The sequence below is a fragment of the Alligator sinensis genome, unplaced genomic scaffold (genome assembly GCF_000455745.1).
Source record: "Alligator sinensis unplaced genomic scaffold, ASM45574v1 scaffold81_3, whole genome shotgun sequence".
Lineage (NCBI taxonomy): Eukaryota > Metazoa > Chordata > Crocodylia > Alligatoridae > Alligator > Alligator sinensis.
In genome coordinates this window covers 81,454-96,451 of record NW_005842088.1, presented here as the reverse complement: position 1 = coordinate 96,451, position 14,998 = coordinate 81,454, and the positions used below count along the sequence as shown (strand labels likewise).

Genomic DNA, 14,998 nt, shown 5'->3' with positions numbered 1-14,998 from the left:
CTGTCAGTACCTCTTGCCCCTGATCCATAGCCCCCTGGCCTGCCAGCCCTGCTGGAGGGAGCCCCCAACTGCCAGAGCTACAGGACCAGGAGTCAGTGACTGCCACAGCAGAGCAGAGACTGGCTCCCTACCTGCTGCTGCCCACTGTGGGCTTGGGCGCAGGGGGTGGAACCAGGTCCCCGGTGCAGCATGCACTCCCGGAGAGGCAGGGGGGGACCCACACCCCCCCCATCTGTGCACAGGGTGGGGGTGGGAGCAGGTGCAAGTAGTGAGGGCAGCAGCACGGGGTTGACCCCTCAAAGCTACCATGCATGCAATGGGTGCATTGCCAGGTAGCCTGGGCCCCACTCCCTGCCCCCCCAGACAAGCCGCCAGCTGCCTTGTCCCACTGCCCGCTAGGGCCCCAGCCCTGCCCAACTCCCTCCCTCCCTCCTTCTCTACAAGGGCTCAATTCCCTCCCCCCTCCCCCCCAACCCCCCCACTTACCTGGGGTCATGTAGATGTACAGTAAATGCACGTGGCACCCCATGCCTGACCACCCCCCTCCCACTTCCTCCCAGCCCCCTGCAGGCAGGAACTCTGCCAGCTGGAGGGCTCCTCAGAAAACTGCAAAATCCCTGGGCTTCTCCAGTAATATGATTCCAAAACCAAAAATTGTGATTCTAACATGAGAATTTTTTACATGTAATAATATACAGATGGTTTCAGTTTTCCCATATTGATTCAAATAAGTAGTTGATTCTATTAACCAGTGATTCTATGAAGCGGAATCCACCGTACTGTACTGTACTACTATTTCAGGGAGGAGCTTTAAGCAGGCTCATAATACTGGTCCAGATGTATAGCTTTAGCTCAATCCAAAGGACCATGCCAGTCTCAACCACTTTGAACTGTGCAGAAAAGCCCCCTAAACAGTTTAACTGCTTCCAGGTAGAACATCACAAGTTAACTAGTAATTTAAAGTTTTATGCCAATTCTGAGATCCTTAACTGAACAATCATTTGTATTGTATTGTAAGTGTAGGAATCTGTGCTTCAGATCATTATGGTATGTCCCCCAATTGGTGGACATTAGCTTAAAACAATACTGAACAATATTACATTACTGTTAGAGAAACAGTAACAGGATAAATGAGTTGTCTTGAGTCAAAGAGTAAAACAACCTTGCAGCTAGAAACAAACACTCAGGAAAATAATCCAGATTAAAGGAGAACTGTTAAATCACAATAAATTTCTGCACAGACACACACATTCAGATTTAAAGAGATCTTGAGAGCCTATCTACACAAAGATTTAATGCTGTCTAACAAATCCACTTCAAAAGTTAATTCAGATTTACTTTCCTGAGTACCCTCATGCTGACCCATCCCAAAAGCTCCTGACTTTTAGTTGTGGATTAAGTCACAAAATCACGCTTCCCGTCATAATCACGTGTTCTTTCACTGTAATCATTTGCACATTGAGATAGACCAACTCTGAGGACTTGATGCTTAAAGTTTGTTTTATTTTGTTTTACCAAGGTAAAAAAAAAAAAGATAAAGAAAAATTTTAAATTTTCTTTTAACAGGGCCGTTACATAAGTATAGCTGGGATAGCTGTATTCTTCTTTTCTATGTGAGCCATTTAATATTATATCCTTTAGAAAGGGAGCAAATAAATTGACAAACTTAAAAAAAAAGTCATATAGCAATAACCACAGTGAAGCTCTCCACTGTATTCCTCTAGCTTCCTTCTACCATTAGGGTTTGCTGTCCTTTATATCTTGACAAATAAAGAATATGGGTGAAAGAGTTTCAGTTCAACTATCAACTCTGTGCTATATCCTGCTATGACTGTGTGGTCTATTTTCCAGTGGAAAGATCCTGGAGTTAAGCAAATGAACCCAAAGAAAATCTACTGGGCACATGAAACAAATTCTAAATGACCTATTTTGTGGATTGTGTCATATTTGCAAGAGTTGTAGAAACTTAAAGTTTGCCTCTGCAGCTCAAAACAGGGAATTAATACCAATCTATATGTTATTCATTGGGCTACAAAAGAATGGAGAGAAAAACCAGTTTGCATTGGACCCCTGCTCTATTTAATTTCGTAGAGAATATGAATCTGCCTGGGACTAGAGACAGACAGACAATGGATAATTAGAGATCTAAAAATGTATTTTCCTCACTGTGATCCAATATTTCTTATAACATACGTGCTCTTCAACTGTGCCACAAGATCAGTAGCAAGGTTTGGAGAGCTGTTTTAATGAAGATATGTACAAACTGCGGCAACAGTAAAAGTTTTAAAAGCAAGAGTAACTAGAAAATCATATACATTTGTGAATGGAAGCTATTTTTTTCAGTAGCAGTTCATAGAACCTACTCAGAAATGAGTAAATATGAAAATACACTCAGCTACTGAGGCCTAAGAAAATAATATAAAAGAATACACACACAAAAATAGAACAAAAATAATGAAGAATACAGGGCTAGACTGATCTAATTTACAATAGCTAATTTGAAGTAACTTGATAGGTGATGGAATCATTTTGAGATTTCATTATTGCAAACAAAATAAGGTCCTTAAGATGTATTATTATTCTATATCAATGAGAACTTTAGATGCATGTTTTTCAGGTACTGGTTCAATAATCTAAAGCAATATATTTTGCAGTACAGGTAACTGCACACCTAGAGCTGCAAAGGATAATACTAAACACTTAAAAAAAACCCCTAAAAATAAACCTACAAACATAAGAACATTTATTTCTTGAACTCTTTACTGCAAAGTTAATCCTAATGAAATTCAAAATATTCCTGTATGAAATAATCCAGAAAAAACCCTAGGAATGCTTAAATTGTCCTCTCTCTTAATGTAGTTAATTTCATTACAAGGATTAAAATGAAAACACCTATTGTAGAGAGCAACAAAACAAACAGCATAAATCTATATGATTGCTGGGAAGAATGCTAACACCAAGTTAAACATACTTGTAATATTGGTATTTTGACACCAATACTTTCAGAGACTGGAATCTAGAGGGAGATCGAATTAATTCCTCAAAAGGATTGGTCTGATGTCAGGAGCTAGAGGGTAATCTTCATTCAAACACAATGGACAACACAGATTGGAGCTAGAGGGTAATCTTCATTCAAACACAGTTGACAACACAGAATAAACAAAACAAAACAACAAAAACAAAACAAAACAAAAAAAATAAAAACCCTCAATGTTTTTTTAAGGGACCCAGATGAGATGGTTGGCATCTTAGGCTGTGTTCAGACAAGCATAGATCTGTGATATGTGGTGCTGTAGACTCATCTGCAGCGCCACACACCACACATACAGGTGTGTCCCATGCTGCTACTTTGCAGCATGGGAGTGGGGGAGGTTTGACCCCAGGAGATTCAGAGGTCAAAAAAAAAAAAAAAAAAAAAAAAAGTGGGGTGGTGCACAAGGTGGCAGTGTACGCTACCCAAAACCAGAGCCTGGCCAGCTAGACCCACACTCTGGCTGTGGGTAAGGTTCCCAACTGCAGGAGTGCCACGGCTGCAACTCCCTGAGGCCCCAAGTCCCCAGGTAAGGCTGCTGGGGCCAGTACAGTTGTGTGGCATGGGTATTCCCCAGGACAAGTAGCAGTGGCATAAAGGGTGCCACTGCTACTTCTCCCTGGGGAAACAAATGCCCATGTTAATGTGGACGCGGCCTCAGTCTCCACTAGATATTGACAATTACTCTGCAATGTGAGTGTTTCTGTTCAGTAACACTAATCAAAACTTCCAGTCCATGAGACACCTGATTTGAGACTGACTATGCTTCAAGTTTCATATATGCTTCAGTACTTTGCTGAATCAGAGTCCTAGTGAGCAATATAACACTGCACACTATTAACTGGAGGCCACAAACTGGTCTCTGTTGTTTAAGGATATTATCAGTAAAGACAGGAATGCTTATTTAGAATTCTGTATTTTTAGAGCACTGTGAAAATGCCAGGAATGTGGTAATACTCTAAGAAGTAACTATGTAAAAGATGGCATCTTGGAAGTTTAGGTCTATTGTTTTTCCAATTGATTTTAAGAAGTAAGCCCAAGGCATAGGCCCCAGGCTCATGTTACATTTACACCACAATTTACATGTTAAATGTAGTATAAATAGCTACATGCTATATGTTCAGCCAATTTATAACAGCATAAAATGGCAAGCCAATCACAAAAGTATTCCTTATAAAATGTGTAACATCTTTGTGACTGCTTTGTATGGTGCCATAAATTAACATGTGGTACACCCCAGCATTCCAATGACAACCATCAGCAGATTGTCAGCATTAGGACCTAAGCGGTCTGCTACTTTCCTGGTCCTGATACTGGCAATCACTGATTCCTGGAGCTCGATGGAGACAGCTTTGGTCTGATGCCAACAGTGGGCTGTGGGATGGGTGGATTGCAAGGCTCCTGGTAGGTAAAGCCAAGAGGCTTTTCCCCCTGCTGAAAACCTTGCAACCCTTGTACACAACCATTTAAAACTACCTAGCCCTCACTCAAAACTGAACAGTAAGAAATTCTTACCTTGTAGACATTTTCCTGTATTCTTGCTTTTAATTTGGAACTTCCCGTTTTTATTCCAGATACTAGAATCGTGTCTCCTTGTTTGGCGACTTTTTCCATCTCTGATATATAGGAAGGTGGTATGTAAGTTGATTCTAAGAACTTGAGTATGCTGAAAAGTGAACAGAATAACTCAGAGACAACAGTTGAGAGCAGTGTTTGCTAATCCAGTTTAGAACTACATTGTTTTCTAATTCCAGTGCAAAAACCACAGCAAATTTAGAGACATCTATCCTATACCTGAAATACATGTGCAATTTCCACTTACATTCCTCAACACAGGAATGGCCTCTAGGGCTGCTTTGTGTAGAATAATTGGGATAAAAGTTCATCAGGGCTTTAGATATGTATGAGAAGCATAGATATGTTACATCTCCTTTTGTTGTGCATAGGACAAATTAAACATAGCGCTCTCTAGATCACTGTGGCAAGGCAGATGTGAATCTCTTAGTTCTTCAAGCACTCAGGTGAGCTGGAAAGGGCCTCTGACTTTTGTAATGTGGATAGGAAACACCATATTTACTTAAATATGATTTGATACATTACTTGAAAATAACATGATGATACCCCCCCCCATTAGATTCTATATATAGAAAAATTATAAAATTGTGATAATTTTCAAGGTAAAGAATCTAATTATTGGAGGTTTGTCTTGACTTTACCCCCTTCCAACTGCTACAGCAGGGAAAATATATCTGGGGGTCATGTAGCCCCCTTGCCCTCTGTCTCCCAACTTCTTTCCCCTGTAGCCCTTTCCTTCCACTCCTGTCAGACCCTGCTCTCCCTGAACACAAAGACAAATTTGAAAACATTAACCTTGATATAAACGTACCTGTAGTAATTTGCATACAGTACTCAAACTTAGTTCATCTAGAATTAATGCAATTTACCTTTTTTGAAACTACTGCAAGTTTCAGCACAGATACTTTGTAAACACACTTTTAAGCAGCACTTTCGTACCTACTTGTATACAGTAAAAACTATGCATGATATTAGTCCTAAGCCAAAAGGCTCATGTTTTAACATATAGTTCAATGGCCTGGGCCCCAGCAGAGTCAAAAGCATACGGTGATCCCACAGCTCAGCACTGCTCAGTATGCGTGTGTACTCCAGATACACTTGCCCCTCACTCCCCACCACCCCTGACCAAGGGATCCATGTGCTAATTAACCCCATACTCATGACTGCAACCAGGTGTTCTTGTCACAAGTCCTGGAATCCTCCAAAAATGTACACACAGGTTAAGTGCAGGGCAACCTGGTCCACATCTATTTCATGGAGGGAGGGTGGGGGTCACACTAATCATATGTACCAGGCTGAGAGAGGGGACGAAAGAGGGTCTCTTGGTGAACTGTTTGAGGCCCCATTTGGTGATATTTGCCAGGCATTTAAAGCTGGTAAAGAAACAAGAATCACTGGAAATGGGAAAGAAAGGCACAGCTCAGCTGTGAGAGTGAAGAGAAAATTGGAAGATATTCAATGTAGTGGCTTACCATGACCTGAAAATGACCTGTCCCCTGGGAGTGCATGCTGCTGCTGGGAGCCGGCCCTACTGGAGACCGCAGCAGTTGGGGGAGCCATCTCTGTGCTTCTGCTGCAGCAGCCACTGCCTTCTGTTGGGGGCAGGGAGCTGCAGACCTGGGTCCCTGGCCCCGTAGCCCTGGCATCTGGAGACACACTCCAGCAGGGGTAGGAGTACACAATGTGCTGGCATGCATCAATCGATGCATCTCAAGCAAAACTAAATAAGTTATTCTCCTGCTCTGCTCAGCATTGGTGAGGTCACACCTAGAGTACGGTGTCCAGTTCTGGGCTCCGCACTTCAAGAAGTATGTGGAGAAGATTGAGCAATGGTCATAAACTCCTAGAAGGCTTCAGACTGGATACAAGGAAAAATTTGTTTATGGTTTGTGTAATCAGACTCTAGAATAGACTGCTAGCAGGGGTGGTGCAGGCACCTACCTTAGAGATATTCAAAAGGAGACTGGACGCAAACCTTGTTGGGGTTATTTGACCCCCAGTAGTCTTTCCTGCCCAGAGCAGGGGGGTTGGACCCGAAGATCTCACAAGGTCCCTTCCAGCCCTAAACTTGCGTGAATGTGCATGGATCCCTTCCTTATGTCCTTGTGACAAGGTGTTTAGTAAGATTTGCAGATTGGTTGGAATATGACAGGGCTGCGCCTTAAGCGCTTCCTCTATAGCCTTGAACTTGTAACCTCTGTGCTGTCAACTATGTGCCTTCTGCTGTCAAGTGTCCGCGCCACCCCAACCCACCTTGGATCCACTGAGGGTGGGTAAAGTAATGGCCATTACCTGCTGAAATAGCTGAACAGGCCATTTATTTTCAATGGGACTTGTGTTTCAAATCATAGTTTAAACACTAAGGGTGTGCAGAATGGGCCGTATTCAATTTGGATTTGGTCTGAATCGGGGACAGTGATTCGATTCATTGATTTGAATCACTGTCCCCGATTCGATTCAGCTGAATCCTAATCTGAAGATTCGATTCTGCCATAGACACAGCTTTAAATGTTTTTTCTACATACCTGGAGGCACCAGGCATGGCTCGTGAATGCTGCAATGCTGGGGCCCAGCATCACAACGTTGATGAGCCACCTGGTACTTTGAGGTATGTAGAAAAAACATTTAAAGCTGTGTCTGTATCCGAATCTTTCCAAATCTCTCCAAATCGATTCGGAGGGTTCCAATTCAATTCAGAAAGATTAAAGGGTCTACTGATTTGATTCAGAGATTCGGCCACCATCTCTGAATGGGTGGATTGCAAGGTTCCTGGTCATTAAATGTTCTGTTCTGAGATCGCTCGTGTGATACGCCAGCAGAACTGGCAGAAAAATAACGATTTTAAGTTGCACAACAAAAATCATGTTTACCATGTAAAAGTTCTCTCTGACTTTGGGAGGAAAGAAAAAGCAGTATAACCAAGTAGTAAAGAAACACAAAATACCCTGCTCAGGATATTTTACATGAATGGGAACAGACTCTTTTAAAAAAAAAAAAAAAGGATGATACACTTCAATTCACTTCCACGATATCTAAATTTTGCTGGACATTTTCTTAAATAAATGGAAATCCTGGCACTTGAGCTTGACTCCATCACAGCTTACATCCTGAATGTACATTACTAGGGTTGCAGTCTAATGTTCTACTTGGCGGGTATCTAGAATGTACTTTATATGAAACAAAACTGATTTAGTGTTTTATGTGACCCTGGTATGGTCCAAAACTCAAGAAACAGTCTGGAAGGCATTTCTGCAGCTAGCATTCACACAAACAAGTGATCATTGCCGTGTTTAGTATGATGGATATTAGCACAGTTCTGAAAGACTACAGGAACTTGTTTTGATGAAAATCTATTACCATCCAGTCAGAATCAATGTAAAGGGAAGGCTCTGGAAACTTTAAATGAAAAATATTCCAGGCAAAGTAATGCTGAGTAGCCTTCAAAGTTGATGAACTTAATGAGTGTGGAAATTGAAATCCCTATCTGAAGTCACTGAAGTGCAACTCCTTTAAGTCAAATGGCATCAACTGAAAAATAAAACAAACACAACATAATCTTTATATTGTTGATGCATATACTGCATAAGATGGTGGTCAGGGTAGCAGGGGGCAGAACACCACACCAGGACTGGGCCTGCATAGGGGCAACCCTGTGACCTCCACAGCTTGGCCACTGCTTGCAAGTACCTGGGCCATGGGCACCTGGCATACTGCAAGGCTTTTCTTGCCCACAGCTATTATGTCCCAAAATATTAGAGCCAGGGCAGAGGGGCAGGGCAAGCAGACTGTGGCTGAGCACGCAGGCCCTGGGACACCGTTCTCCATGCTGCTGCCACAGGTGTTCCAGAGCCATTCGTTCAACACCTTCATAGACATTAGGGCTGGAAGGGACCTCGGAAGATCATCGAGTCCAGCACCCTGCCCCAGGGGCAGGAAGTCAGCAGGGGTCATAGGTTCTCAGCAAGATGAACATCCAAATTTTCAAGTGGGTGCTTGAACCACCTCCGGTGGCAGGCTATTCCAGACCTTGGGGGCTTGGATATTAAAGAAGTTCTTCCTCATGTCCAGCCTGAAATGGTCTTGGAGGAGTTTATGACCGTCCAACCTTGTCATCCCTTGGGGCGCTCTGGTGAACAAATGTTTCCCCAGATCCTGGAGAGCACCCCGATAAACTTATAGGCAGCCATCAGATCACCCCTGAGCCTGCACTTTTCTAGGTTGAAGAGTCCCATGGCTCTCACCCTCTCATGATAAGGTCTGTTTTCCTGACCTCTGATTATGCACGTGGCTCTTCTCTGGACTCTCAAGTTTCTCCACATCCTTTTTGAATTGTGAAGCCCAAAACTGGATGCAGTACTCCAGGTGCAACCTCACCAAGGCAGAGTACAATGGGAGAATGACATCCTGGGATTTGCTTGAGAAGCATCTATGGATGCAGCCAGTGGTTTGCTCACTTTACTAGCTGCACCATCACATTGACGGCTCGTGTTCATCTTACGGTCAATCATGACCCCCAAGTCCCTTTTGTCCGTAGTGCTAGCCAGCATAGCACTGCTGAGCCTATAAGCATGCTGCGGGTTTTTCTTCCCACGGTGGAGAACTTTGCATTTTTCAGTTTTAAACACCATCAGGTTCTCATCCACCCATTTCCTGAGCCTGTCAAGGTCAGCCTGGATCGCCCTCCTGTCCTCAGGTGTGGATGCTTTACCCCAAAGTTTGGTGTCGTCGGCAAACTTGGCCAGTCCGCTTCTGACTCCAATGTCCACATCATTAATTAAGATGTTGAACAATATAGGTATAAGGACAGAGCCTTGAGGGACCCCACTGATCACAGGGCACCATGACGATTGACTTCTGTCAACTACCACCCTCTGGGTCCGACCATGGAACCAATTCCCCAGCCAGTGGATCATGGTGGACCCGAGGCCACAGTTGGCCAGTTTTGCCAAGAGGTGCATGGTCACCCAGCTTCCCTTTGATCATCAGGTCACTGATTAGGTTATCCCCGGTTGCCAGTACCAGGTTGAGCAGCGCTTTACCTCTCGTTGGCCTGTAGACTTCTTGCATCAGATACCGCTCATCCACACGCGAGGAAGCTTTGTGACCATACAGATTTGGCTGAGCGCTCTTCCCACGAGATGTCAGGGTAGTTGAAATCTCCCATGACAAACAAGCACCGGGAGCATGCAGCCTCAGCTAATTCCCTGGTGAACTCCTGGTCAAGCTCTTGATTCTGGGTGGGAGGTCTGTAGTAGACTCCCATCATTGTGTCCCCCGTGCTGCGTTCCCCACATATTTTAACCCAGAGGGTCTCCAGTCGTCCACCGTGGGTGCCAATGTCAGCTTGCAGGGACATGGAGCTCTCCTTGACATAGAAAACTACACTCCCACCCCTTTTATCCACTCGATCTCTCCTGTACAGGGTATAGCCATCTATACCTGTGGCCCAGTCATGGGTAGAGTCCCACTAGGTCTCCATTATCCTAAGCAGGAGGACAAGTTCCTCCTGTTTATTACCCAAGGTCCATGGCAATGCAGCAGGAGTTTGAGGGTGTGCTTACTCAATTCCATGCCCAGAAGTAAATCAGGGATGGCCTGGGTGTTTGGCAGTGTCTGGCAGCCCAGGGAGTCTGAAGGGCCTGCTAGGAGGTGTGCAGGAGCACCTCCAACCTGCTAGCCTTGACCAGTGCAGGCAGGCTGTGTGCCCCACCCAAGCCAAAGGCTGAATGTGTGTTCTGTTCACTACTAATCTAACCTAGGCCACTTACAGAAAACTATGTAACTTGGATCGATTCTACCTCAGGCTTTTTGAACGTCTGTACTTAGCCTAGGAATCAGAAGATCTGGATTTCCTTTCTAGCCTTTTCACAAAATGTTGTATAAATCTTTGGCCAAGAACTTAACCTACTTAGTTATTTCCTCCTATTCAACAGGGATAACAGTACTTTTCTTCCATTAACAGAGTTGCAAGCCTGTCTTATTAATAAGTTATAAAGTACATTGTAGAAACTTCCATCTAAATATCTCACAATGCAGAATTTGGCCTAAATCCTAGTCACCACATTTGGTTGAGTCAGTGGGATGACACACGAGTGGGGTGGCCAGAATCTTCACAGGTTAGTAGCGCTGAGTAGACACAATGGTTGTCTAATCATAGTTGGTGGAACCAATTTTGACTTCATATTTCCCACTAAAAAAAACTATACATTTTGTACTGTTATAAAAACTTCAAGAGATCACTTAAAAAACTTTAAAGAAAAATACTAAGATGTTCTGAGTTCCCAGAAAGAGACATCCAAAGGGAAAAAAAGAAATCACCAAAACTTCAGCTATACATTGGCCACTTTGTTGGCAATTTCAGCTGACAGTACTGAATTAGGGATAGAAGCATTCTCTCACTCCTCAATAGGGTGCCATGCAGGTCAGGGTTAAGGCACATTTTGGGAGAATGAGGAACCAAGCTCTGCTCCTGCTAGCACACTGACAGTACTGGAAATTGAACATCAAAAACTTCACACAAATTAATGAAAAATTTTAAATACACTTGCCCGTAAAGAGATAAATAGCACTCCAAGTTATCTGTGAGCCCTTTTGAGTCTGGTGATAATTAATTCTGGATGATGAAGTCATAATTTTTTGGATATTTGCAAATACTGAATTTGCCATTCATTATACTGACTGAAAGACACTGAATTATTTCAGCTCACTTCCTCTGGTCTAGCACACAAAACTGTTCACCCTGTAGAACCAACAGTGTTCTTAGGAAGATGGAAAAGCTTGTCTTTACACCATTGCAGTGTTCATGATTTTGCTTAAAGCCTCAACTTCTGAGGATATTATCAGGAAAGAATTTCAGCTTTTATTAAGAAGAATACAGGTTAATTACTAGCCCCAGCTCTTCTGTGAAGAATATTTGGAAAACATGACTGAAGTGTACCCTAAAGGCTCAGACACTGGAAGACAAATAGTGAGCCCCATTTTTTTTAAATTATTTTGTTTAAAAATGTCATGATTTTTAAGCCAATCACATGATTTTGACAATTTATTTAACAACACTGTAGTTAACATTACTTAATCAATAAATAGTTTTAACCCAACAGTAACCAGACCTGCAGCCTGCAGCTCCCTTTAATCCAGAACTACACCTTTCAAAATGGAGATAACATTTTATCTCAGCAGCTACTCCCACATCCTCATGTAACAGGTTGTTCCATTCCTCCCTCCCTTCCCCCACCAAAGTGATTGCAGAGGGGTCAGCTACGTTAGATTTTTGGTTAATTGAGGATTGATGTCCTGGAGCTACACAGGCAGTTAATTAAACTCCATCAATTTTCTTCTAATTAATGTGAATGTTCAATTGGTCAAAAGGTGCTCAGAACTGTGACTAGCACTTACAGTTAGAAACTTAAAATATCTGACCCATTCATACAACTGTAGATACCATTTTAGTTTGTCCAAATGCAACAAAGCAGACAATAATTTTAAAGAGCTGAGGTCTTTGAGCATAATGTGAATAACACTTACCGCAATGCATTGTGGGAATCTGAGAAGCCACTGGCCTCTGTGTCTTTTACTATTGTCCAGTCAAAGGCTAATCCTGCCAAAGTGCTAAAAGTGTTTCCTATAAATTGGACCAAAAAAACAAAACAAAACATTTTCTCAAAACAAGCAAATCTTCCTGCAACTCAGAAACTATGAATAACCAAAAATAATTAGTTACCAAGAATAGGAACATCACAGATTTGCAAAAATAATTAAAGCAAGGTAGTTTATTACTAAAATAAAAAAGAGTACATATAAGAGAGATACAGAGACAGAGGCCCCTGGTAGATGTTACACTTGAGACAAGTAACCAATTAATCACATCTTCAAGTGTAACCCTGCCACACGTTCAGGCAATTAATGGCACAATCAAAACAGGAAATAAACAACAAAATTATTAAACAAAAACAAATCATTTTGGGGCTGGTTTCCATCCCACTGTAAACTGAACATGTGGCAGGGTGGACTGCACTGGGAGCTCCAGCAGGCCCTTGTGTGGTCCCTGCTGGCTGACAATTAGCTGATCATCAGTTGGCTCTGGGACCACACTGGTGCACTGCACTGGCTCCAGCGTGGTTCTAATCCTGCCAACGATGAGCTGATTATCAGCTGGCAGGGACTGCATGCACTGGGATTTCAGCACTGGTATATTCCCGATAATCAGCTGATTGCTGGCTGGACTGGAACCAGAGTGGATTTTGAATTGGCCCCAGTGTGTCCCTGCCAGCCTATGATCTGCTAATCGTCAGCAGTTTCAGGACCACACCAGGGCTTGAACCCTGGTCAATGCAATGGCAGCAGCTCAGGCCCTGGCAACTGCTGATTCACATGTACAAGTGGTGCTTGGCTGAGCAGCGACCAGAGCCACCATGAGCCCATGGGAATGGGAGATGGGGTGGGAAGAGAACCCAGGAAGAAGGAAAGGCAAGGGGGCCAACCAGAGAGCATAGGTGGCAGGAAGGGCAGGCACCAGGGGTCACTGTACTGCTAGGGGGATGGAAAGGGGAAAAAGTGCTGGGAGATACAGGCACCAGGGAGATGAGGGGCAGGCAGCAGAGGGGGACAACAAGTGGAAGGGTGTGCAGGTAGCAGAAGGGCAGGTGGGGAGACAGGCACCAGGGGGCAAGTTGTGGGAGTCAAGTCACTTGACTCCCCAATCTTCTGGCTCCCTGCAACTGCTTTCCTCACTGCAGAGATGGAAGGGGGTAAATTCAAGACAATCCTCCAATACTTTTTCATGTACAAAATCTAATTATCAGAATTTTATACTTTTTCCATGCATAGGATCTAATTATTGAAGGGTTATCTTAAATTTGAAGTTGTCTTGGCTTTGGTGAAATATAGTATTACAAATAAATTCATATCCTGAGCAAATGGGATTGTATATAAGAAAAGCACCATACTATTAATTCTGAAACCTCTTACTTAAAACAAAAGCAATCTAAAAACACAAGGGGCAACATAAAAAAATATTAGCCTGCATTTTAAATTAAGATAACCTGATTTTGCTTTGTGTTTCTTCATGCCATGTTTAGCTTTGCCAAACAAAGTCCTTGTTCATTCTCACTCAGACTAAAGACATAAGCAAGACAAAGAAAAAGCATGATGCAGCACTGCGGTGAGGATACTTGCAAACAGTGCTGCAGCAAACAGGCAGAAGCAGCAAAATATAGTCCCTGAAACTTCAGAAGGTCACCATCCCCCCACATCATGTGGATTGGAGGGACTGCCTTTTTAAGGAGTCCTTTCCACTACTGAAATTGAAAGAACAGCATCCCCCTCAGGGTGGGCTGATGGGGTGCAAGTAAACAACTGGAGGTCAGCCAACTACCTTCCCTTCGCACAGAGGAAACTGAGGTACAGCTGCTTATCACTGCAGGGAAGACCCAGGTGAAAGTAAAATAACTGAGGTACAGCCACAATGACTGTGTGTGTACATGGTGTGCCCAACCAAAGCAGTTTAGACTTGCTTTGAGCTGAGGCTGCTGGCACTAGCCCATTTTTCCTGGGACAAGGACATTTCAATTCATAGCAATGGCAAAAAATATATATTACTGAGGTTGCCCTGGAGAGACAAGATACAATTCATTCATGAGGGGTCACTTATATCCCCAATGTGGCATATATCTCAGGTAGCTATGCCAAATCAGAGAGGACCTCAAAGGATATGGGGCGTTTAATTCAGTATTATTTTACATACACAAGTCTTACTGTTGATCCCTTCCTTCAGGATCACATGAACAAGATGAGTTGAAAACATTTGCATTGGCACAATACTGTGTAATTAGCCTATCGCTTGGTAGCTGATTCCTCCTAAAAGTTCACCGCTGGGCCTCAGCAGTGAGACAGTGTTGTAGTGGCACAAACAGGAGGGTGCTCCATGGTAAGCAAGAAGACTGGTCATGAGATCCAGCATTTAAATCTGGAGGAAGGCAGCCAGTTCCCTTGCAGGCTTACAGCTGGAACTCAGTGGCAAAAAGAAGCTGAGTTGGCATGGCAAAGGGAGGATGGGCCAATGCTGTTCTTACCTTCTTTGACAGCCCAGGAAACAGCCACCTGCATACCTGCTGTATCCTTGGGCAAGATCAGTATGGGGATGTTGTGAGGGAACTGGCCACATGATTAGGAGATAGAGAAATGTAGGGCAGCTCCAAGACATTTCCACCCCAAGAGTGACTGTAAAAGGGTTTACCATGCTGCAGTAAAGAATATAGCATAGATCTACCAGGCCTGCATAGGTATAATGAACCTATATTGTTTTATTTCATCCCAGAATGGCAGGGGATAATAAAACCTACCTATCCAACCAAGAAGCAAATATATATTTTAATAAATGGTGAGAAAGAACAA

At 43.2% G+C, this 14,998-nt stretch overlaps 1 protein-coding gene across 2 annotated transcripts in view; it reads right to left on the bottom strand.

Moving 5' to 3' along the window:
- The window catches only part of NUP210 (nucleoporin 210), a 117,618-nt gene that overhangs the window by 90,079 nt on the left and 12,541 nt on the right, over positions 1-14,998 (bottom strand). For both annotated transcript variants that reach the window (XM_006023901.3, XM_025204537.1), the window contains exons 4-5: positions 12,131-12,227; positions 4,547-4,697 (exon numbers count right to left, since the gene is read on the bottom strand). In XM_006023901.3, coding sequence (XP_006023963.1) covers positions 4,547-4,697; positions 12,131-12,227 — 248 coding nt within the window. The remainder of the gene's footprint in view (positions 1-4,546; positions 4,698-12,130; positions 12,228-14,998) is intronic.